Here is a 25,089-nt window from a genome sequence, read left to right as displayed (position 1 = left end):
TTGTGACTATAGATAAACATTAATTTTATATTTTGTGATAAATATAATTTGAATTGAATCACCTTGTTTTTAGACAAGCAACAAAAACAATTGCTTGTTTTTTTAGAAAATTATACGTTTCATCTTTCTGCTCAAGTATCTCATGCCCACACATTCCTTTTCTGGCATAACCATATTTTAGTTAAAATTACTTTAACCAAACCCAATCTTATAATAAAAAAAACAATGTTCGTTTCCTTTTTCAACTTAACAAACAAAAAGACAAATATAGATTTTGCTCAAAACCTATAAATACCACCACTTCCGTTTTCCTTTCACTCAACACACAAACGAACATGAAAGTGAGGAAAAGAAGGTAAAAGGAGAAGCCAAGGAGGTGGATGATGGACACCAAGTAACTTCTAATAATGTTTGTATCAATTTTAGTTTTAGCATATGATGCCAAGCAATCTGCTGCAGAATAGGACAAAGTCACAGCATCTCGTAGTGAAGCCCCTTGTTGGCTCAGTTGCTATGATCCATGCCACAAGGACCACCCTGGAACTCTTGGTGGTACATATTGCGGCATAAAATGCTTTGCTAAGGATCCTTGTACGACACCAAAAGCTGGTACTAGTTCATTTTAACAAAATATTTCTTAAATTTGTTTATATATGCCATTTCTTTTAATGCCCTTCGACATTTTTTTTACAATTCTCACTTTAGTTTTTAAAGAAAGTACAAGTACAAGGTACATTTTGTTTACATGGCTCACTTGTGATTGTTTTTTTTTTTTTTTTGTAGAAAAATTAAGTACCAAAGATGAACGGAGGGGAAGAAGGTTTAGGCTGCATCTTGACTTCCACAAGCAAAGGCCCTGAACGAATGAAGGAAGAATCTTTATATATTTAATGCCTTTGATGCATTGTATTGAATAAGTTGAGTGGGTTGATGAGAAGTATATGAAATTGCGACAAAAATATTTAATAAGATTTTTGTTGTTCAATTCATTTATATGTTGTTATTTACTATGTGGGAACGATCTAATATGAAATGTAAACATCAAAATAAATAAGAAAGTAATGGGAACAATATTACATTCCTGCCTTATTGGTATTGTAGTTATTCATATTAATGAATAACTAAAACCTTAAAAAAATTTGGTCGATTTTTAAATACTTGAAAAAGACAGTAGAAACTAACAACCCAATTGAAAAGTGAGATATTGTGCAAATCAAAGAGAGAATGATGGGCCCACATTAAACATCTCATATGTACACAAGATAGTTGTAGTGTCATGTTATTATTATACAACTAAAGTATTTATAGGAAGACCCCTTGCACATCAACTAAACCATTTCTCTTTTTCATTTTAGCCTTCTATTTATGTGCTTCTAAATGTTGTATGATTTCCTACTTGTTGGATTTGGATGAGAGTTTGAGTTTGAGTTTGTCTTGGCTTCTGTCTTGATTTTGTCTACTTTGATCACCAAAAAGTTGTAGAAAAACGGATGAAACTGTAATTTTTAGCTTTCATGCCAATTTAGTGGATAGAAAATTGATTTTTCTTGTCCCACAAAAAAAAATTATAAGGGATAGAAAAATGAGTTTTATATTACTCTAATTCTGTTTTTGTAATATTATTGTAATCATATATTTATTTTTTAATAAAATAAATAAAATATAAAAACGCAGCCGTAATACTCAGGATTGTGGAGGCTGGGCTAGGCACGCACATGCGTAAAACATTGAACATGGGCCAACGCCTTTCGTCCCCTTTGCACGGAGTAAACTAAAGCGAAGGAATCCTCGTTTTTACATCTTTTTAAAGTACTTCGATCAGTGTAATATCTCTTTCAAAGTGGTTCTTTGTGTTTTTGGATTTCTCTGTTTCCATCGCCGTCCGCTCTGTCAAACCCTAGCGGATGCGATCCTCCAGGCGGTGAAGCAGGTCGACTTCGGCTGTTAATGGAGCTCATAACGAGCCTTTGATCCACTCAATCCAGTTAACTGCCGCTTCCGACTTTTCATCTTTGCTGATTTCACACGCCATGAAGGAAGGGAAATCCGCTAAACACCATCTGCAACAGAACGGTCACGTTTCTCCGTTTAAACTTTCCAAATTATTAGATCCTGAGGCTTCCTGGGACAAGGTATGGACAAGTGCGTCCCGCGATGAGTACGACACCTGTTTTTTTTTTTTGTGCTTTGTGGCGTTTATTGAATTTGAATTGAATCGTGGGTCTTGTCTGGATTACTTTCTGGACGTCTGGGGTTCGAGTTTGGTTCCCATGTCGTTAGATATGTGATTTTTTATGCCTTGGAAGTAGTTTCAAAAGTATGTATTTCTTTCAACAAACATATGATTATATTTTCTTTCGATATTTGCGTGGTGATGAGTTAAGTTTGAAGACTTTTAACTTGCTCAATGCAACAGTGATCACTACTAAGTGTTCGTAATTTATTTATTTTTTTCAGGATCAGTTAGGAGATGTTTTACACTGGATTCGGCAATTTGTGGCCGTCGTATGTGGTTTACTGTGGGGTGCAATCCCTTTGGTCGGGGCAATATGGATTGTTTTGTAAGTTCAGAATGATATGTTTTGAGTTGTTAAAAAGTTTCATACAATGCGATGCTTTATTACCAAGTGCTTGGTTTGGCTTTTTTAAGTTTTTTTAATGTATCAAATTTTTTAACTCTTATTCGGATGCTATTACTTGCTTGAGATATACCTGAGCTTTCTTGTGTAGACATGTTATATATTCATGGATGTTGAAGTTTCTGAGTTCCTGCAAAGGGATGCCAAAATCACCAATTTTCGTATCATGATTCTCAAATATGTAGACCTTCAAAATGAATCAAGCATGTATTTGTGTGAACTGAGTGACAGATAGATTTAATCCTTTTAGGGCTGTATCAATTGAAAAGCAAAAAGAGGGAACCATGTGAAATACAGACAATGTCAATGTGCGCAAACATTTTGATTTGATGTAAATCATATTCTTAATGTACAATACTTCTCCCTGTGGTTATCTCATAATGGGATTGAATCTTAAGAGGTATCAAAAAACAGACCAGATTATATGGTCTCATTTCATATAAATTTAATCAACCTTTGATGATGCGTGTGGTACTGGGTTCTCATTCATGTTTTTCTGAATGCAGCTAATTCTACATTGGCATCCATTGTCAGAAATTGAAATCTCACTTGTTTTTCATGCTTATTGCTAATTGGTAGTTTTTAGAATTCATTGTTCTACTAAGATCATTTGATTTATAGTACCACTTCGGATGCTGCTCGAAGATCTTCTGTATGTATCTCGCATACAGGTGTGTTCATAAGTTAGCAATTTATAGATTCCTCACATACACCCATTTTTCTCCTCATTTTGATGAGCAAAATTGGGACTCGTTGACTCCAAATTTTTTAGTTTAAGGAGCATACTATAGACATTAAGGTCATGTTATTTTCTGTCAGTTTCAGACAGGAAAATGCTGATTTCTACTTATGCACTCTTCTTCTCTCTTTTAAGATCCTTTTTATATAGTATAAGTTGGACATACTCAAGCTTCTTTTTTTATTGTTGTTGTTAATGTTATTAATGTTGTTATTGTTGTTGTTGTTGTTAACGTTGTTAATGTTGTTATTGTTGTTGTTGTAGTTGTAGTTGTAGTAGTAGTAGTTGTTGTTATTGTTGTATGAAAAACCTTAAAATTCCTGGTTAAAGGATTGTATGCAAGGGCCCTTATTTTTAGGCTTTTTTAGCTGAGGGGATTTTTCTACTACTGTTGCTATTCTACTTTTTATGATCTGGGCAAAGTTTTATTAGGATGTGAAGAGAATCTTTAAATAGCTGGAGAGCCCAAAGCATGAAATAGTAAAAATTGCTAAATCTGTTAAACATTGATGAAGAGGTCTGGCCTCAAAAACAGCTGAATTTATCTGAGAATTGGCACAAATGGGCACTTGAGGCCATGAGGGCCAAAAAACAATGATCTCTTCAAATGGCACATGAAGTATCCATTGCCATTTTCATTCAGGTCTAGATGTATGGCTACTTTTAAATGTATTCTCCTATTAATCATTAATAAAGAGCTCTGACTTGAAAACAGCTGAATTAATTTGAGAATTGGCATAGATGGACACTTATGGCTATGATAGCCAAAGAGTATGATCTCTTTGAATGGCACAAGCAGTATCAATTAGCATTTTTTTTCAGGTTTAGCCTGATAGCTGATTTATATGTATGCTCCTATAACTGAAGAGTTCTTGCCAAGGTTGGAAAAAAGAAAAGGCTGTGATTAGACCCTTTCTTCTGCTTCCATGAAAATAATAAAACCTGCAGGCAAAATAGCTCTGGCTGAGGGTCAGACATGATTTTCTTTCCACAGTGGCATCAATATGTTATTCAACGTGGTTCTTTTCTAGGTAATTTGTTTGAAATACCAACTTCTGCAATGTTGTCGTAGCACTTGAGAACCAGAACCTAACAATTATCTACTGTTGACTTTTACTTGATTTTTAGTTTAGTGAACATATGGCTGCTACTAAATGACTTATTGGGTGATCCCCCCCCCACACACTCAAATTTTTATGTGGTTCTCCAAATTTGGACTGAAAACACTTCAGGCTTTTACAGATATTGTTATGAAATTAAACTACCTGCAAATTAAAGTTATTTAAATAACCATCTTACTATTTTAGATAAGTAGAGCACATGAGGCACTTTCATTCCATATTTGTTTTCATTGGCAGGTGCTTAAATGTAATTTCTTTGTTTTACTGATTGTGGGTTGAGATTTAGCGGTTTTGGTGTAATGTCTCTTTTGATTCTTGTTATATCGTCTTTGCTTGTAATTTGTGGATGAGTACACCATTCTTTATTTCTGTGTTTTGTGGATATTTTCTGACAGAATTATTTTGGAAATCTAATTCTGTTAATGATTCCCAGATTCTTGATGATCTCTTCTGGCATTGTTTATGGGTATTATGCGGTCATCTTGAAGGTTGATGAAGAAGATTTTGGTGGGCATGGAGCACTTCTTCAAGAGGGACTCTTTGCATCTCTTAGCCTCTTTCTGGTAATTCCAACTTCTTTTCTTCCGACTGCTAAGCCTCTACCTAATTAGCTTGTCGTTTCCATCTCTCTAATTGGTGCACTCGTCATCATTTGCCATATGGTTGTCCCGACTCTCATCCCTTTGTTGATAACTAACTAGGATGTGTAGTAAGGTGTACAGTATATGGTAAACTGATAAAGTGTATACAAACTGGTGCCTCGTTAGCTTGTTTTTATTAATTTAAGTCTAAGTGGTTTCGTGTTATAATGACGGTATATCTTTCTTTTTCTTGGAATTTACAGCTTTTATGGATCCTTGTGTACAGCTTGGTGCACTTCTAAGTGGCCAGTTTCTACTGAAAGATTCGAACTTTCATTACTCGTTTTCTTCTTACCACTTACTAGAAGCAACTGTACTATTTTGCATTTTTTGGGTCCCATTGTGTGGATCTTTAGTGATGGGAAAACAGTATTTCATAATATCATGTAGTCTCAGTTGATTTTTATATTATTTAATTATTTGGGAGAAATTATTTAGTTCCAAGCCTCAGTGCTACGCTATATTGCCTTTCCTCATTGGGAGGAGCTCCGCAGACTTGGTATAATGTCTCTCCTTGTTGAAGCTTTCAAGGCCAAGGAGATCATTGATGTTGCCATGCCCTCTCAACGGCTTGGGTAAAAATATCCATTAAATGCTCTTTTTAGGTATAGCTCTTTGAGCACCCTCTCTTTCAGATTCTACAGCCGATAATCAAATAAATGCTTCCTTAGGTTTGAAGTTGGGGTTGTTTAGTCGACTTATTTTATGCTAAAGATAGGGATACCTAATATTATTTAGTAATCTATGTGTTGAATCTCTTCATTTTTTCAGCTTTTTCGAGGTTTTAAAATGATTCTGGCTATTTAATAGTAAAATAATGTTTGGTGGTTAATAACTTAGAAATCAATTGTTTGCAGTTTAGTAAGTACTAAATATCTAATTAGTATGCATTTTTTAAAATTTTCAATTCTACACCTATTTTGACATATTTTAATTTAATAACATATGACATATAATACATCAAATTTGTCTTTGTTGAAATAAAAAAACGAAGTTAAGAGGGGAGGGTCATCGTCTCCCTTCTCATAGTTCAAGCCCAAGAAGCATTTATTCGATAGTTTCGAACCCAAGTTGGGTGACATAGATCGTGCCAGCAACTGAAGAGGCCCATGAAGGTATAAAACTGAGAGAAACAAGGGGGACTCGACAAATTATGCAAAAATTTTCATGAATCAGCCACTTCATCTCGTCTCCCTTGCCCTTGCATGGAGGGAGAAGGGAAGGGCAGAAAAAAAGAAAGGCAAGGAAACTAGAGGGGTTCAAATTTAATAAATGTATCCAGAATTTGGATGTGTTAAGAATTACAGCAATAGATCACATTCAGAGATGCAATATATATAAAAGAATTGTTTTAAAAAAATGTCGATTTCAAAAGAAAGTATTACCAGTTAATATCAATCGTTTCACTTAAAAATAATATTTTTTTCTGTTTACCTGTCTGTGTTATCATGCTGTTTTTTTCTTGATTTACATGCTCTATCTTGATGGGGAATTTAAAAAATGGTGAAAAATATTTTCATCATTTTACATTTGTAGAAGCTAGAGGTTGCATTATCACATTCAACGTGTTCCTGTACATTCGTTTTCATATAGTTTGAACACTGTATTAGAAGATACAAGTAATTTGAACCTGTGTATTGAAAGATGTAAGTGATTTGATGTGTTTGAGTAAGGGTTTTTGTGTAACTTGAATCAATTTCACTTAAGGGGGGGTTAGTGCACATGACTCAGGACATGATCTTCATGCGCATTACGCAGTTCATGTCCTGATGTCGTTAGGGGGCGCCGAAATTCATGTCATGTACATGAATATACATGAATCACGAGTTCATGTCTCAAGAGTAACGGGCGGAAAGTGCTTTCCGCCCGATTTTGAGAGTCATCTACATGACTCTCGCGCGGGCTCTCTCTCGGCGAGCGGGGCTGTCTCTCGGGGGGCTCTTTGCCGCACACCCTCTCTGCCGTTTCATTTCCACAACCCTCTCTCGGTGTTGCCGCAGCCCTCTTTCGTTCCGCAACTGTCTCTCGTTCCCGCAACCCTCTCTCGGTGTTGCCGCAGCCCCCTCTCGTTCCGTCGCCGGCCGTCGCCGTTGCCTACTAGCCCGTCCTCGTTGCCATCGTCGTTGCCCGTCGTCGTCGCTGGCCGTCGCCGTCGCCTACTAGCCCGTCCCCATCGCCATCGTCGTTGCCCTTTGGCTCGCAGCTGAGGAAGACGACGATGGTTTAATTATTTTTATTTATAAATTAATTATTTTTATTTATAAATAATTATTTTTATTTATAATTAATTATTTTTATTTATTTAATATATTTATTTTACAGTTACTATATTAAAATAGTGATTTAATAGTCATAATTAAAATATTGTTAAAATAAATATTTGATAAATTATTTTTGGCATAATTATCCGATTGCTATAGTTAATTAAACCAATAGTTTTAAATTTTGTGATAATATATTAATAATTAATAATACATAAAATATATTATGTACAAATATATAGTGTGTTAAAGTTATGATTAGATCATTTTTTTCTCTTAAATTATTCATTTTTAGGTTAAAGTATATCATATGTTATTAATAAATTAATAACTCAACGTATTACTTTCAGTTTTGTTATTTATAATGTTATTTATTTATTATTTGTAATTAATCATGTAGTTATTTCATTGGCTCATGTAATTACCATATTAATGTACAATAAAATATCTAATTCAATTAATAAATATATTAGTATATTTAATTATACATTAAATAATTTATTCATGTAGTAATAATAGTTGTTTTACCTAATTTGGGGTTTAAGGATTATGTTGTAATTAAGTACACTGTAAAGGTTTAGAAATTCTCTTGTTTTTTATGTTTTTCTCATGTTGGGGCACTAACACTGGAAACTGTTTTCCAGTGCACATGAAGTCGTCAACACTAACACAAATTCTTACCTGATCTTCATGTACATGACATGACATGATCTTCATGTTGGACATGACTTGATCTTCAAGAATCCACTTTGGGGCACTAACCCCCCCTAATAAAAGATGGGGAGGTCATGCACGATCATCAAAGAGTCTGATTTCGAAAGTCTCTTCATTTTCCCTTCTTCTCTCTCAATTTCTCTCTTTCCCTTCTTGATTTTTAGACTGTCTTCACTTACCATCTGAGAGATATTCAGTAATACCATAAGAAGAGGTGTCCACCCAAAAACTCGCCGCTGCTTTAATCAACGCAGTCAATGCTGCAATGGATTCAATACGGCCGACGAGCGTCTGAAAATTCCTACAGATGAGTAACTACATTGTGGACGATCTGGACATCTATTTGCTATCGAATTCCATCATTGGCTGGAGCAATATAGAGCTTCTCGCTGGAAAAATATGAAGCAACTGACCACATAACAGGTCCACATTCTCTTGTTTAAGAAAAGTTCAGAAGGAAAATATGAACCTCCGGACCAAATCGCAAGCAATTTTGAAGTTTTGTAGAAAGTTTAAATTTTAGTATAAACAGATCTTTTGCAGCACAAACTTCTTTTGCTCCTTAATTTGCAAGTTCGGATAAATCAGATACAGATAAATACAGGATAATGTGTTTATTGGCAGTTCATATAACTGATCCTGACATGGTGTTCGGCGTTCAAATGATCATTTTTCATAATGAAAAAGAATGCAACTATACAAAAAGCTCAAATCCAATATGTGAAATCCGTCGATTTTCCCACTTATCTCCACCTTTGGTATCTTGTTCCAGAGCCTGAAACGAGGTAAATTCGGCCATAAACCCATGTTCGGCCACGTCTAGAACTGGATTGCTGCATAAAATAAACACAGGAATAAGGTGAAGACTATATAGAAATGCAATTTCATGAAATAGAATGAAAGATGCATTTAGAAAAAGATTCTTAAGGGATTCGTTCAGTCTATTTTTGGTAACAACTATCTACACTATTGACCTGCCATTTCAGTAAAAGAAACATCAGTGCCTAACAAGCCATTTTTTCTTAAAATGGCCGCTGTTTTTGCCATTCAATAGAGAAAAAAAAGAAATGACTAAAATACCTTGAAATGATATTTTAACACTCCCCTCAAGCTGAAGAGTAGATATCAAACAACCCCAGCTTGTCACAGAAAGACACATGTTCATGTCTACCCAAAGGCTTAGTAAACACATCTCCCAACTGGTCTGAAAATTTCACATGTGGAGTTACCACTTTTCCTGGTATAATTGCATCTCTAATGAAATGACAATTAACCTCTATATGTTTAGTTCTCTCGTAAAATATAGGATTGCTTACAATGAAAATGGCAGCTTGATTATCACACTTGATGACAATAAGATCTGATAATTGGAAACCAAACTCAAGAAGAACTAACTTAATCCACATAAACTCACTAACTATAGACATAGACACAACTATTTGTTTCTTACTTTTCAAGCTTAACGGGTTAACTCCAACAAAACAACAATAGTTTGATGTAGACCGTCTATCCATCTTATACCCAACATAATCAACATCAGAATATCCAAGTACATTAATCTTTCCATTCTAAGTATACAACAAACCTTTTCCAAGTGCACCCTTCAAATACTTTAAAATCTTTTGAACAACTTCTAAATGCACTTTCTGAATATTTTCCACACACTTGCTCACAACTCCCATAGCAAAGGAAATATTTGGCTTGGTAACTGTAGCATAAATCAATTTACCTATCATAGGATTAAGGTTGACTTCTATAAAAGTGTCTACTGGTTTAGGAACCAACAAGCCATACTTTTGTAACATATCTAATATATATTTTATTTGAAAGAGAACAATACCTCGTTTGTTGCGGGTAACTATAATGTCAAGAAAATACTTGAGGGAGGCCAAATCGTTCGTCTGAAAATGTGTGGCCAAGTATTGTTTAACTTTGGTAATGCTTTCAAGATCATCCCCAAACAATACAGTATCATGTACATAGACCACCAAAATAACCCCGCCAATCTTCCTCTTAACTATGAACATGGAATGATCACAATGGCTTCTGTAGAACCTAAACTACATTAATACAGGGTTAAATTTCTCAAACTAAGCATGTGGACTCTATTTAAGTCTATAAATGACCTTTAGTAGTTTACATACCTTCCCTATCTCCAAATAAACTTCCTCATGTAAATCACCATACAAGAATACATTTTTCACATCAAGCTAAAAAAGAGGTCAACCTCTATTAAGTGCCATGGAGACTAAGATATATACCAAAGTAAGTTGGGCCACAATGGAGAATGTCTCAAACACATCAACACCAAATGTCTATGTAAATCCCTTAGCCACCAGTCGTGCTTTATGTCATTCAATAGATCCATCTGCATTATATTTTATGGTATCAACCCAACGACACCCCCACAACAACAGCCCCTGTCCAAGGATCACATAAACACAAGTTCCCCGAGACAAAAAGCACTCATTTCATCATCCATAGCTCCTTTTCACTCTGGAGAACACAAAGCACCCTGCACTAAATAGGGATAGTAGAAGTATACAAGGACATACAAAGGATTTAAAGGAAGGGGACAAAAGTTCAATAGAAACATATTATGAGATTGGATGAGATATGCAAAACCGTTTTCCGTAGACAAATAGGCAAGTCCAAATCTCATTTATGGGATCCATAGGCCAAAAGGAAGGCTATTGACCATGAGAAAAGAGCTATGTAGGGGTATCTATTGGAGGCACTATAGGAGCACGAGGATGGCAGCAGTAGACACGAAGAGGCGGAGAGGACCTCGACATAGCTGGGACATCCAAAACAACAACTGGAACTAGAGTGTCTGAAGAAGACTCGGAAAAAATAGGAAGCTCACTATATGACCCAAAATATGAAGTATGCTCAAGAAAGTCACACTAGTTGACACATATATCTTCCGGCGAATAGGGTCATAGCATTTGTACCCTTTTTTGTCAACGAGAGTACCCTAGAAAAACACATTTGATAAATCGAGGTAACAACTTATCAACTGAAATGCTAAACATGTGAGAAAACAAGTACAACCAAAGACACGAGAAACCACATCGAACAATTTACAATTTAGTTTTAAAATCTGGGAAGGAACTTGACCGTTCAAAACAAAGGAGGGCTTGTGATTAATTAAGAAACAAGAGGTTAAAACTGCATCCACCTAAAATGACTTAGGAACGTTCATGTGGAGTAATAGTATCTGAGTAACCTCAAGAAGATGTTTGTTTTTACGTTCAGTCAACCCATTTTGTTGAGAGGTATAAGGATAAGACATTTGATGGGTAATACCATGCGAAGGCCAAAACATCGAAAACTTATAATTAAGGTATTCCAACCCATTATCAATATGAAGCATATGAACAAGCACCAAATTGAATTTCTATTTCACTAAAAAAAATTCAGGAGTACATCAAAGACTTCGAATTTCAACCGTAGGAGATACATCCAAGTTAATCTACTAAAATCATCAACAAATGACACAAAATACTTGAAACCAAATGGACTAGGAAGCTTTCATGGACCCCGTACACCATAATGGATTAACTCAAACAATTTGGTTCTACAACTAGAACTAATTGGGCAATTGGATCGGATCGACTATGCTTTCCCAACTTATAGTACTCACAACCAAATGAAATATCTGATAGTAACCAAGGAAAAAACTAACGCAACTTAACTAGTTATTGATGTCCCAAGCATAGATGCCATAAGTAGGACATATATGTAGTAGTGAGTGTCACAACTCAAGAAACAACTACATCATCCAACATGTAAAGTCCTCTCTTTTCACATCCAGAACCTTGGTTGTCTACAAATCCTCAAAAACACAGGAAATAGGATAACAAGTTACTAAACAATTTAAGGATTTAATAATGTGACTCACAGACAAGAGAATGACTAGAAACTTGGGAACAAATAGAACAGAGTCTGGGGATATTTGTGGGGTAGTGTGAACAATACCCTCCCTCTGAATGGGAGAGGTGGACCCATCAGCTAAAATAACTCTACAATATGAAGGAGATGGATTAATGGATTGAATTAAGGAAGGCATGCCTAACGTGTGAGTAGAGGCTCCTAAATCAATGATCCAGAAGAGAGAATAGGACACATTCAATGCAATCATACTTGCATTCGCCATTGTGGCACTTGCTGAGGATGAAGGATGAGTCTCTACAATTGTAGAAGATGATGCAATCAACTGGCCTAGTCACTGTACTAACCATTAAATCTCTTTATAAGACTCGATGTGTGAAGAACCGTCTTTTTCTGTGAATATAGAATTGGCACAGGTAGGTTTTTATTCACTATTGCACCTTTACCCCGAAGAACTATGTTAAAAGCATGCTCTAGGGTTGTCACATCCTCATTAGCCAACAACTGAGCTCGAATAGAAATGCACCTTTACCCCGAAGAACTATGTTAAAGGCCTGCTCTAGGCTAGTCACGTCTTCATTAGCCAACAACTGAGCTCAAACAACATCATACTCAGAGCCCAAACCATCTAGAAACCAGGCTACCTAAATCTAATTCTCCCTCTTACGAATGTCGTCAACATTCGCAGTAAATGGATGAAATGTGCTGATTTCCTATAATACCCCTCTCATCTCAGCGAAGTAATTTGTCACTAATTTACTTCCACCTTCATGTTAAAGTATCTCACATACAACTCATAGATTCTCAACAAGTTACTTTCTTGAGACAAAATAGATTCCAAGGTTGTCCACATGGCTTTAGCAGTACTACAACTCACATTTTGGTCATTGAATCATGATTCCATGTTATTGACCAACCAGGTCATCACTAAATTATTTTCCACCACTATCTTCAATAATAGGTACAAGGGGATCATCTTTTTATGTATTTGGCCATCCTTCTGGCCCTCAAATACATTAAAACTGATCTTGACCAATTCATGTAATTTGATCCATTCAATGAGATCGTAGTGATCTAAATGGGATGAGAGAATCGCATCTAAGCTCTTAGTGGTCTTTTGGACAACAACTTGGGTGCTGGATTCAGCCTTGGAACATCACAACTACCACAATTCAGTATAATAATGCATCAATCAATCAAATGGGAACACTTTTCCTAAAATTCTATGTTTGCAAAGTCAAGTGGACCCACAATTGAGTCAATTAGGGAAATCCAGCAAAAATCGCAATCAATTCTCAAAGAATAGCACTCAATCTCAACAATTAAGACCACGAATTGAAGAAGAAACAGTTCAATTGCATGAAATTAGGATGATGTAGTCATCTGGTATGATGATGTAGGCAAGGTTGAGAATTACGCAGGCATTTCAAATTGTGATCACTAAATGACTCTAAATCCCAATAGTCATTCGATTAGAAGTAGTCATTAACCAAGAGGTTATGGCAGGCAAAAAACAGATAAAAAATAAAAAATTTACCCTACCAATCTAGAAATCTAGGAAGATCCTTCAAAAGGGTTGTTGAGAGAATAACCACAAAATTGAAAAAAATCTGCCAAAGATGTACGCTACTGCTCTAATACCATGAAAAATCTGAGATTTAGGAGAGAAAAGGAAAGAAATAAGAAGGAAGAAGAGTTTAAAGAGAAGCAGCCAAGGCTGCATTGAAGTGTGTGATCAAAAAGCACACCCTCTTCTTTTAATGCTCTACAAGACACAAACTTACATATATCCTAAAATACATCTATATACTGAATTAAATTGAATTATAGGTATATAAAGATGTTGTCTATCTAACAGACATAATATAAGACAAAAACATAATATAAAAAATGACAAAAATACACCTGATCTGATATTTTAACAATTACAACGAGTTCAATTCTGCAATACCTATGAAAGAGTTTAAACTTTAAAGGTTAGTGTTGAATTTCTGAAAAAGAAAAAAAATTTACTATCTTTTTGTAATCTGAGTACATGAAACCCTATTTATAATAGAGGAAAATAGTATAATCTAATTACAATTAAACTACCGTTGTCCCAATTACACCCAAAGTCTAACACTTAAAGATAAGACCTGACATAATTAAACAACTGAACATAAATAGAAGAATAACATAACTAAAACACATTTTAACTAAAACTTTTCTGTGAGACCTCCTTCTATAATAATTTAAGCTCTATAAGACTTCTTATTGTGAGAATCATGTAAAACTTCCATATCTTCTCTTCAACACTCCCCCTCAAACTGGAGTTTATAACATCAACTTGCAATGAGAATGATTCTTGGTCTTAAATTTTCTTTTGCTAAAAAAGTTTTTCATTGATGTAATTCTTCATAGATGCAAAATTTCATCTTTTGTGCTCCCCTTTCTTGAATATTTTGGTCACATAAAAATTACCACAACATGTGAAATAAAATATTTTTTATTGTACTTATTCTTCTACTTCTTTCCCTCAAACTGAAAGGTATCAGTGTAATCCCAACTTGAAACAAAAACATAACTATATTTATTATCTCCTCTATATTTATTATCTCCTCCATCAAGGTATCCCGAGGATAAGAACTTAATGGGACACAAACTCTCAAAAAATAAGATGGGCGATGTATGTATAAAAAGTTCAAAACAAACCTCATAGGATTTCAAACAAAAGTAGGATTTTTTTTTGGGAAAGTGTGTGAATATTCAATAAAAACAGAGAAAAAATATAGAACCTATTGGGGAGGGCCGACCTCCACAACAAGGTGTTAGAGGGAAGATCCCCGTTTTGCGTGTAAGTTTGCCAAATGATTGGCAGATCTAGAGGTATGAGTCCATATACAATTTAGATTACAAATTATGTTACAAATTTTGAAATAAATGTACCAATATCTCCAAGGAGGGTGAATTCCTTTTGCACACTAATCGATGACAACCTTCGAGTCCCCTTCAATGATGAGGGGCCCATCGAAGTGGTTGGAAGACTATGAGTCCATGAAGTAGCCCATTGAGTTCTGTAATAGTAAAATCACAGATCCCCAAAGGCCTTGCAAAAGTGTAGAGTATATGGTTTTTATCATCATGAATAACTCCTCCGAATCCAATTGGACCTGGGCAACCAAAGGCACTTCCATCAAAGTTCAACTTGTAATGGCCCGAAGATGGGGGGACCAAATCTTCATTGTTGGGGGGCAGGGGGATCCAGTCATCTCAGCGATCAGCCTCCAATTACTTCTAAAGTCAAAATTACTAAGATGGGTAAATTCCTTCCGGGTCAATAGCCATACAGAGACCTGAACAATAATATTGACAACAATTACCTTGATGGAGGAAGATTTGAATTGAAATTTGCGACTGTTTCTTTCTTTCCAGAGGACCCAAGGGATGTGGCCCACACAGCAAGAGATAAGCAATTTTCCAAGTTTTGGGAGACGTTTGTGATGGAGAGGATCATTGAAGGTACATTTTGGGGGCACAGTAATTAATTCCGGTTTTGTTAAGAACGTTGGACCAAACTGTTTGTGCATAATGGCAATGGAAGAGGACATGGGTGGCAGTTTCTGGATTAGTTTGACAAAATGGGCAAGAAGTGTCTTGAACGGGGTGCTCCGTCTGATAAGGGAATCGGATGTGAATATATTACCTCTGCAAGCATACCAGATAAAGAATTTTGTGCAAGACAGGGCAAGCAAGGACCAAGCAATTGCAATAGGGTGATGAGGTTGAGAGGGGTAGGGGCTGCGAAGGAGGTTGTAGGCAAAGTTCATAGTAAATGTTCCTTTTGGGCATGGGTTCTAGATGAGGGTATCCGGTATATGATCGCGGATGTTGACTTTGGAAAGGTAAAAGAGAAGGTTTGAAGCCATAAGAGCTTCCAAGTCTGTGAAGAACAAAAGTAAGAATAACGCATGTCACTCAAAAGACGACAATAAAAACCCACTTAAGGATACTCATAAAAAGGTCTTGATGGACTTAAAATACCCATATGTAAATAAAAGAGAAACCAACCGAAGCAATGCACAAGAGATTGGCCCAAAGGGGTATGCGAGAGTCAAAAAAGGATGGTAGGAGAAAGGAAACAGATAAAAAGGGGCACATGGGGAATTTAACGAAGGAAAAATAACTACCTCGATAATAAGGAGACAATAACGAAAGAAAAATATCTTGAAAAAATTTGACCCAGTATGACCTCTAGATAATTTCATGAGGGTGAGCAAAAAATTTCGAAGGTGATGATGATGCAGAAGATATACAACCAAGTAACAAAAACACAAAACTTGAAAACAACATTGACGGTGGAAACTCTGTTAAGTTTTTATTTTCATATTGATCAATCCATATGAGGAAAGTTTCTAATCAAATACTCAACAAATTCCTATCTAGAATACTTTCTAGATTATGTAGAATCAAAATAGAAACTTTCCACTGATAGACTTTCTTGAATTAGAACCACTTTCCTAAATTAAACTTTCCAAAGATAAAAGATTTTTAGGATCAAAGAGGCTTAAAGAAAGAAGATAGTGTTGAGGTCGGACCAAAATTCTTTGATTAGAAAACAAATTAGGCTAAAAAACTCGAATTTTAGGAGAAAAGGAAACTCAACTCACATCAATGCCTGGAGAGATAATAGGAGAGAAAATAAGAAAAAAAAAAAGAGACTTTTTACAAAACTTACCTTTGGTACTTCTGATATCAATATCTCCAAAGATATAGCTCAAAATCACAAAAAATTTGTTTCTTCAGAAACTAAACTCGAAGAGAAGTAATTTGATACCTAATTAGACACAAAAAGATTTGTTCTTGAATCTCTTATGATCTTGTAATTGTCTTCATTTTGTAACTTGACCCTTACCGACTCCAATGCAAATATATCTTTAAATATAGATCAGATTGACATGAAATTTTCTCCTTCTAAAACTAGACTTCAATACCTTTCATCCAAGAATAACTTCACTTCATAATATATACTTCTTTTGAGATAAAGAATTTTCAAACTCTGTAATCTAGCCGAATTGAGTACTCTTTCTTCTTTGGTCAACATAACCATTGATTTTTCCAAGATCAATATCTCCTTCTAGAAAACTCAGATTGAAAATTGGTTGAAAAGGTAAGAAAATAGACTTACAGATCTTTCTTCTGATATATAATTATTCATATAAAGTCTCGTTCTTGATGGCATAAAAAGGCTCGAAAGTAGAAGTTTTTTGCAACTGCTCAAACTTCTCTTGTAGACTGACCTTTGCCACTTCAAATATCAATTTCTCTTTGTAGAAAACTCTGATTGCCAAAATTCTTTTAGTGTTGGAAAGTAGACTCGAAGATCTTTCTGTCAATATATAATTTTCGATATAAAATGCTCAGTATGAAGGTGCGAACGCTAAAAAACAACAGATACTAAGACTAAAAGATAGAAAAAAATATAGAATACGAACCTAAACTACTAGAAATGATAGATAAGAAAATGATCACATTATCTCTATGGGTTAACCAAGTCAAATCAAAGAACCTACTCCATGTTGAAATTCTGGAAAAGAGAAAAACTTCATTAACTTCTTATAATCTGAGTACACGAGCTCCTATTTATAATAGAGGAAAGTAGTAGAATCCAATTACAGTTAAACTACTCTTGTCCCAATTACACCCAAAGTCTAGCACTTAAAGATAAGACCTAACATAATCAAACAATTGAACATAAATAAAAGACTAACATAACTAATACGCCTTTTAACTGAAACTCTTTTATGAGACCTCCTTCCATAATAATTCTGGCTCTATAAGACTTCTTAGTGTGAGAGTCATGTAAGACTCTTCTATATTTTCTCTTCAACAATTAGAAAGCTTAATATTTTATGTTTCATAATTTTTAAATACCATGAATGACTTTAGTTGGGTTAAACTAGAAAAAAGCAGCTTGGACCAAACCACCCTCTTCCTCCTTCATGGTTCAACATCCAAATTCTGTTTTTGAAATATCATTAATGCACTTATTATACAGCTGACCCCAACCAGTCAACATACAGCATCGGATCCCCCCTCCCTCTTGGCAGCATCAACTTGAATTTTACGGCAGCTCCATAGGTAACATGGGGCTGACTGGCTATGGAGGGATTTTCCAATCAAGTACTGGTTCAGGTCTTGTCTCCTTCACTGGTCCTCTCGGCACTTCAGACAACATTACTGTTGAATTATCTGCTCTCATTCATGGGCTCAGGCTTTTTGGAGAACACTTTCAAGGCAATCTTATTGTGGACGGTGACTCCCTATCTGTAATTAAACGATGTACTAAGCACTCCCCTCCCCCTTGGCACTTGCGCCACCTTTTCTTTGAAATTATGGACCTCGAGTCCAATGTAATCTCATGGAATCATGTTTTGTGTGTAGCCAATGCTTGGGCTGACTTGCTGGCCAGAGAAGGAGTCATTCATCAATCCCTCATTGTGATAGACTCTCCTTCTCATGCATTGTAATCTCCTTTTGGCCTTGTGCCTCTTAATAGAGCAATTCATTCCTTAAAAAAAAAAAAAACTACTGCACTTATTATACCATAGTGATTTTTGAACCTACTAAGATGAAGTGGTCAGATCATGCTAGTTATTCAGTACAAAATAGACAATAGGTTTTCTCTCAAGCAACCAAGCAAAAGAATGGCATACCTCCACCTTGGTCCAAAATTCCAGGGAGCTTTCACACACATGACAGTCTGCCCGATGGGGAGATTGATTTGATTGAACTGCTTGGACAAATGCAAATACCTGCAAGAAAAATGATTACTTAGACCAATCAAAAGCAAGACCCTGCTGACAGGTAGCAGACATTGGTAAAGTATAAACTGACCTCCTCCCCACAATTTGGGCATGAACCTTTTAGGGCCACCAGTTCTCTATTGCACAGGCCTTGAAGAGCTTGGACTGAAAAGAAGAAAAGTCACTGAAGAACAGTGTAGCAAGGTTTTTAAGGCTTGTATAGTAGAGCAAAGACAAATGTACTTTTCCAGGGCATAAATAACTTATACATAATTATATCTTAACATATTACAGGAAACAAATGGCAAACAAACCACAACAATAATTGCTCCTTGAACAATATTTTTGAAAAAAATAAAGCACAAAAAAAGTGTCTTTGACCTATTATTCAGCTTAAAGAATAAACTTTATGACCTAGACTCCCACTTCCAGTTCAACGTAGAGATAATGGTTAAGTAATTTAATTTTTTTAAATGGATTTTTCTCTTTTCCATCTCAAAAAATACCACAACATATATTTTTTATTTTTGAAAGCACAAACTGAAATATCTTACCAGAAGCCCGCATAATAGGATAGCCAATTACAGAACCCAATCCCATGAAAAGAAATCCATTCATTGTTGTAAGAAGATCTACCACTGCTCTAGCACCACTAAATCTTGAGCCCACTGCATCTTGGTGTGCCACACCAATAAAATAAAAAGCTGGAACGAGAAAACTGAAACTGGTAAATGCAAGAACCAAGACCCATATCCCAGCTAGTGCCAAGGCCTGTGAAGGATCTTCCTGCCCTACATCCACGTTATATTTAAACTTCAAATCGAGTATAAACCAGTAAAATGATGCAATCCTAAATGATGTGCCATAAATATGAGAACAGGACCACATGATGGATTCATGTTCTAAAACATGAATCCAAAATCTATTCATTGGACCAGGTCCATAAGCCTCCAACAAAAATTCACAGGTCTCACTCCTCACCTCTCTCTGTATGTACTAATGTTATAAGAACAGATCTAGAGCCGTGACTGGGTCCAATCAAACCCAGTTGAAACGAATTTGACCATCGGCTGACCCGGATGACATCATTATTACAAAAGAAAAAAAGAAAAATTGATTGCGGGAGAAATCTCTCCCCTTTTGCAAGATGACGGAAGAGGTGGAGATGCAGGAGTCTGCCCCCCGATGCCCACACACACACCTCCTCTCCCATTTTTTTACTGAGATAGGGGAGGGATCAAGCTGCTCTCCACACTATCATACAGCAGACCCGTCTCCTGTGACCCAAGGAAAAGAAGGAGGGGCGACAGCTAGGAGACGACACATCCCTCCCCTCTTTGCTGCACCTCAGACAAGGGTCCTGGTCTGCTTGAACCTGGGTTTCATAACTCTCCCTTGCTCCTTGTGACGGACTTATGTTTTAACATGCATCCAAGGTCTGGTCATTGGACCAGATCCATAGGCCTTAAACAAAAAATCCACAAGTCTCCAACCCAACCACCCCGTATATACTAATGTTACAAAAGCCAACCCAAAGCATTTCTTCATCAAGAGTCGTGCAAGTTCTTCATTTAGACAATTTATCCTGTGTACTATTCACAAGTCCCTCCAGGTAGGCCAACTGAAATATAGAATATGAAAACTGATCAATTCAAAATTACCTCAGCATCAGCATAAGTGGCATGTCGTCTAAGACTACAACGAGGATACTTGACCACAGATTTCGAACCATACCACCGAAGTTTCAACTGTACAATTGAATTAGTTAAAAATCTGCACTCGTCTAATTCCACTTATGAAGACAGATGTAATAGAATGAAGGGATAAAAGAGTTAAAAGTCACCTCAATTTTATCAAACATGTCATCAACAATTAAAGGTCTTCCACTATAATATGAATCTCGTGCCTTCAAAAGGAGGAAAAAGAAAAGAGAAAGAAATTAATTAATCCCAGCCACTTCAAAATGGATCAAGCATCAAATAATCAATAGTGATTAACAACTATGTAGTCACAAGAAACAAGCCCTAAACCAACCTCATCATGTATAATAAATGGGATTTGCTAGTCCCATGGAGTGGAAGGGGAACACCCTCTCAAGTGATTGGAGGGGACTAGACCCATGCTACTAAATGGTAGTAGCAAATACCAACACCTCACATGAAATATGAAAAATTCATTTTACAAACCTACAGTTCGTAGGGATAAAGAACAGTCAAGCATGTTTATCACCCATTACAACAGCTATGGAAACCCGGTATAAAGAAACAGAAATTTTATCACCAAGGTAATCACTGTATAAGAACAGTTCATGGTTTAAAAAGAAAAGAAAACACCATTGGAATTATCCTAAGACTTCTAACATCTAAGAGCTCTTTCAACGAGAGTTACTGTATTCAAACCAAGTCACTGGAAACTAGAGAAGCTAGAGTTTCAGATAATAAAACTGTCCACTACTGGTACACAGGTTTCCCTCCGTTTCACCTTTGACTGACAAATAGTATTGTATCTAATTTGATAAACTCTATGACCTCTACACAACAAAGTCAACTGGAGTTTGACTAATCAAAACAAAGTTCACTGGAGTTTTGACTAATCAAGTTGATAACTTGAGCTATTTCTTTTATCAAGATATAAACAATTTCAAACCAACTATTGAAAAGCATGGCTTTACTGACATCCAGCTAATCAGCATCACAAACTACATGAGCCAGACCTGATTCTGGGATCCCTAATAACATTCAGGCTGAAACATGGATAGAGATGGCAATACCACAAGTCCTACCCAGGGGTATTTCTATTGTAATGTTTTGAGTTCAAGTCTCAACCAGGTAATGGGATGTCCCATTTGTGTGTACTCAACATTCAGAAAAACGGCCAGATTTTTTCTCTGAGATAATTCAGACTGCACAAAGAAATAGATGGAGTTATCATAATGAAGTTCTCATTTATAAGGAAATAAATTTGTACATCTATTGAGGCTTGTCTGGGTTGACTTTTCAAGAGTACATGTCCACTTATTTAAAGAGAAAGTTCAAGAAGAGAAAGGGATATATAGATTCTGTTGTTATCTGCATTTGAAAGGAAGTGGAAAGCCAAAGTGTAACATTCAAGCATAAGGAGAAACCTTTTTTATTCAAAATAAAAAGCTTGAGACAACAGTTTCACTGCAAGAAAACATAAGTTAGGAACAGAGAGCATATAGCTAGAAAAGGTTCAACAGCTCATCAATTTAAAATTCTTCCATGATCCTGACTTCGAAATCCATTTTACTAACTACCAAATCTTCCATGATCCATGACTTCGAAATCCATTTTACTATCTACCTATCTTTGGCTAATCTTTTCAGCTGACAAAAAGTAAGAGATCACACTTCCAGGAATGGCCAACATTTCTACAATAGATACGCTTTTTAGTAGTCAAGCTGCCGTATTAACAAAAGGTGTATGAAAGGATAAGTTTAAATTGTTGAAACAGGTGACCTTGCCTTTTCTGGTCAATCTAGATAGTGTTTCAATAAATACTTCATTCTTAAGAATTTCTTAGGAAGAGCGTTACTACAGTGATTTCAAGGGGACCGGTTCTTCATTCTTATACCAAGTCATGGGATGAAAGTTTTCATGAAAATAAGTGAATATGCAATAGAATTTAGTATTACACTGAAACTTATTATTTCCAATGAACAATCACAGAATCTCATCACTTGCAATTGTTTTGAGTTATTTCGAAACAACCATCTAAAGCAGCTAAAACTCTTTAGATTAATATGAGCGCATTTCAGTTAGAACATTTGTGGAATTCTCTGCTTCTGACTACTGAATCGAAACTTTCATCTTTTCGGTCGAAGACAATTGAATTGAAATCCCCATAGTTCCCAATGAAAATGAGGCAATAATAACATAATGAATTCCTACGATCACAGATAAGGAAAACAGATTGTCAGACCAGAACTCAACAGGGCAGTGTTTAACCAATAATTTCGCAGAAGAACGGCTTCGAAATAGCAACACCATACAGTTTTAAAGGTTCACATATCTGTCCATCTTAACTACAAACACAGGTCCTGTTTCTAATGGCACCAAACATTTCCAAACGTTAAATTCAGAAAACCGTCTACCTGATGGTAGAGTGCTTCGAGCACATCCTTGCTGGCCGTCTCAACCGGACCCACGAAAATACAAGAAGGAGCTTCTGCTAACGCAGTTTTCCTGCTCATGCATGCAAAGACAGCGCCCGTCCTGGCAGGAACTTTCCAACACAAGGGAGCACCAGTCCTGGTAAGCTTAGACAGAGCCCTAACGCCGCTTTGGGAGCGCTCGACACTCGAACCTGTCACGTGCGAGGAGAAGGTGCACGTGCCGGCCATGAACGGAACTCGGACTTGCAGAGGTGGCAACCATGAGACAGGCAATAAGGGAACGGCGGCCGCCGAAGGCCCCCAGCATTGTCTACAGTTTTTTTTTTATAGAGAAGATGGTTGATTTGGACAAGCAAATCAATCTCTTAGATGAAGAAGCAACCGTTTCGATTACGTGGCAACATAACAGCCAAGAGATTGAGGGAGTACGGACAAATCTGGGAGATTTTCACCGAAGGTGCCCGAAACCTGAATTGGGTAGTCGGACAAATTAGCCACGAGTTTCCCGGGAAATATCTTGTGAATTGAAAAGAGCGCACAGCCACTAACTGGGAAGATATCAGCGTGGAAGCTCCCTGCGAGATCCGATCAAGTGGGTCAACTTTTATCCTTGGGAGTCCCTAATGCCTCGTGGCGTTTCGGTTTTTCATATCGGCTGATAAGTTCCCATATCTATCGGCAGAATAGGCCTCCTCTTGGACTTGAACAAGCTAGATAGTAGGGATTACCAAAGGCGGAACCGTAGATTTTGGAGGAGGAACAAACTGTAATTACTTAGTAGGAGAGGGATGTAAATTTTGAAAATAAGAGGGGTAATTACAATGGAAGGGGTTGTTTCTAAGGGGGGGGGGGGGGGTGGAAGTTAGTCTAGTTCATTAGATGAATGGGTTAGTGGAGAATGAATTACTTTTCAAGTGAATTACGTCACTTCATTCTCTCTCGCAAAAATTGGAAAATTTGGATTCACACCTATTTTGCGAATCAACCAATTGAAGCCCCCCCCCCCCCCCCCCCCCCCCCCCCCCCCCCAGCAATCCTTTGGCCAAATTTTTTTTCTCTTTCTCCCTCCCATCGGCCTCCCTCTCTTCCCCCCTTATCGGCCTTCCTCCCTCTCCTCTCCCTCTCGACCTCCGTCATAGAGCACGGGAGGCCGAGAGGCTTGGCCTCCCTCTCTTCTCACTCTCAGCGTACCGTCGGAGTGCCATTGCCATTGACCGTTGCCCTACCTCGAAGGAAGACGACGCATGCCGTGAGGAAGACGATGGTTTAATTTTTCCTAAGCCGCTGCCCTGCCTCTAAGGAAGACGACGCGTGCCGTGAGGAAGACGATGGTTTAATTTTTCCTAAGTTAGGAAAAATTAAACCATCGTCATTAAAATAATAATTTATAATTTTTATTTATTTAATATATTTATTTTATAATTATTATATTAAATTAGTGATTTAATAGTCATAATTAAAATATTGTTAGAATAAATATTTGATAAATTAGTTTAGTTTACTTATCCCATTGTTATAATTAATTAAACCAATGGTTTTAAATTTTGTGACAATATATTATTAATTAATAATACATAAAAATATATATTATGTTATTTAAAAATATATTTTTATTTATTATATTAATTATTATTTTATTATTGTATCAAATTAGTGGTTCTAATGTTAAAACATATCTTATGTTATTAAAAAATAATTTATTTATTTATTATATTCACTTATGTTATTTTATTTATTTATTTATTTATTTTTAATAATTTATTCTAGTCACACGTAATTATTGTATTAATTTATAATAAAATATAATCATTAAGTAATATAATATAATTTTTCATTAATTAGAATATTAATATATTCTAATACTACACATTAAATCACTTATAAGTGTAGTAACCATGTTTATTTTGGTTAATTATCTATTTAGATATATGTTCTATTTAAGTATATTATAAAATGTTACTCATTCTCTTCTATATATCATACTTTTCATTTGGGGGCACTAACACTGAAATCTATTTTCCTGTGCACTTAAACTCGTCGACACTAACACCCAAGGATGAGTTGAAGTTGAATCAATTCATTTATGTTCAATTCAATTCTTCATTTCAATTCAAGTTCATTGTGGACTAACCCCCCCTTATATTTTATTTTAATTAAATAAAA

General features: G+C 36.0%; 2 protein-coding genes across 2 annotated transcripts; one reads left to right on the top strand and one right to left on the bottom strand.

Annotated features, from left to right (window-relative positions):
- Positions 1 to 1,778: 1,778 nt before the first annotated feature.
- Positions 1,779 to 5,775, top strand: LOC137942421 (uncharacterized). The gene is made up of 4 exons (XM_068788058.1): positions 1,779 to 2,132; positions 2,458 to 2,561; positions 4,933 to 5,062; positions 5,344 to 5,775. Exons 1-4 carry the CDS (start codon positions 2,031 to 2,033, stop codon positions 5,380 to 5,382), a joined length of 375 nt encoding a protein of 124 aa, XP_068644159.1. The 5' UTR covers positions 1,779 to 2,030; the 3' UTR covers positions 5,383 to 5,775.
- Positions 5,776 to 8,678: 2,903 nt separating this feature from the next.
- LOC137942683 (PGR5-like protein 1A, chloroplastic) lies at positions 8,679 to 23,236 on the bottom strand. The gene is made up of 7 exons (XM_068788416.1): positions 22,906 to 23,236; positions 20,635 to 20,697; positions 20,453 to 20,539; positions 19,346 to 19,577; positions 18,883 to 18,956; positions 18,702 to 18,800; positions 8,679 to 8,948 (listed from the first exon to the last, which is right to left on the bottom strand). Exons 1-7 carry the CDS (start codon positions 23,152 to 23,154, stop codon positions 8,859 to 8,861), a joined length of 894 nt encoding a protein of 297 aa, XP_068644517.1. The 5' UTR covers positions 23,155 to 23,236; the 3' UTR covers positions 8,679 to 8,858.
- Positions 23,237 to 25,089: the final 1,853 nt, after the last annotated feature.

This window comes from Aristolochia californica, unplaced genomic scaffold, assembly GCF_029961685.1.
Source record: "Aristolochia californica isolate CCGP_79_NKW_82.1479 unplaced genomic scaffold, dmAriCali1.0.hap1 SCAF_10, whole genome shotgun sequence".
NCBI lineage: Eukaryota > Viridiplantae > Streptophyta > Magnoliopsida > Piperales > Aristolochiaceae > Aristolochia > Aristolochia californica.
Note: the sequence above shows the minus strand (reverse complement) of the source record. Positions and strands in the feature narration are given on the sequence as shown.

Bases quoted from the DNA above. Each gene is read 5' to 3' on its own strand.
- LOC137942421 (XM_068788058.1), top strand. From the start codon at position 2,031: ATGAAGGAAGGGAAATCCGCTAAACACCATCTGCAACAGAACGGTCAC. The intron at 2,133-2,457 runs GTATGGACAAGT...TATTTTTTTCAG, and splicing joins CTGAGGCTTCCTGGGACAAG to GATCAGTTAGGAGATGTTTT. The intron at 2,562-4,932 runs GTAAGTTCAGAA...AATGATTCCCAG, and splicing joins GGGGCAATATGGATTGTTTT to ATTCTTGATGATCTCTTCTG.
- LOC137942683 (XM_068788416.1), bottom strand. From the start codon at position 23,154: ATGGCCGGCACGTGCACCTTCTCCTCGCACGTGACAGGTTCGAGTGTC. The intron at 20,540-20,634 runs GTGACTTTTAAC...TCAATTGTACAG, and splicing joins ACATGTTTGATAAAATTGAG to TTGAAACTTCGGTGGTATGG. The intron at 18,957-19,345 runs GTAAGATATTTC...TCTTCTTTTCAG, and splicing joins TCCTATTATGCGGGCTTCTG to TCCAAGCTCTTCAAGGCCTG.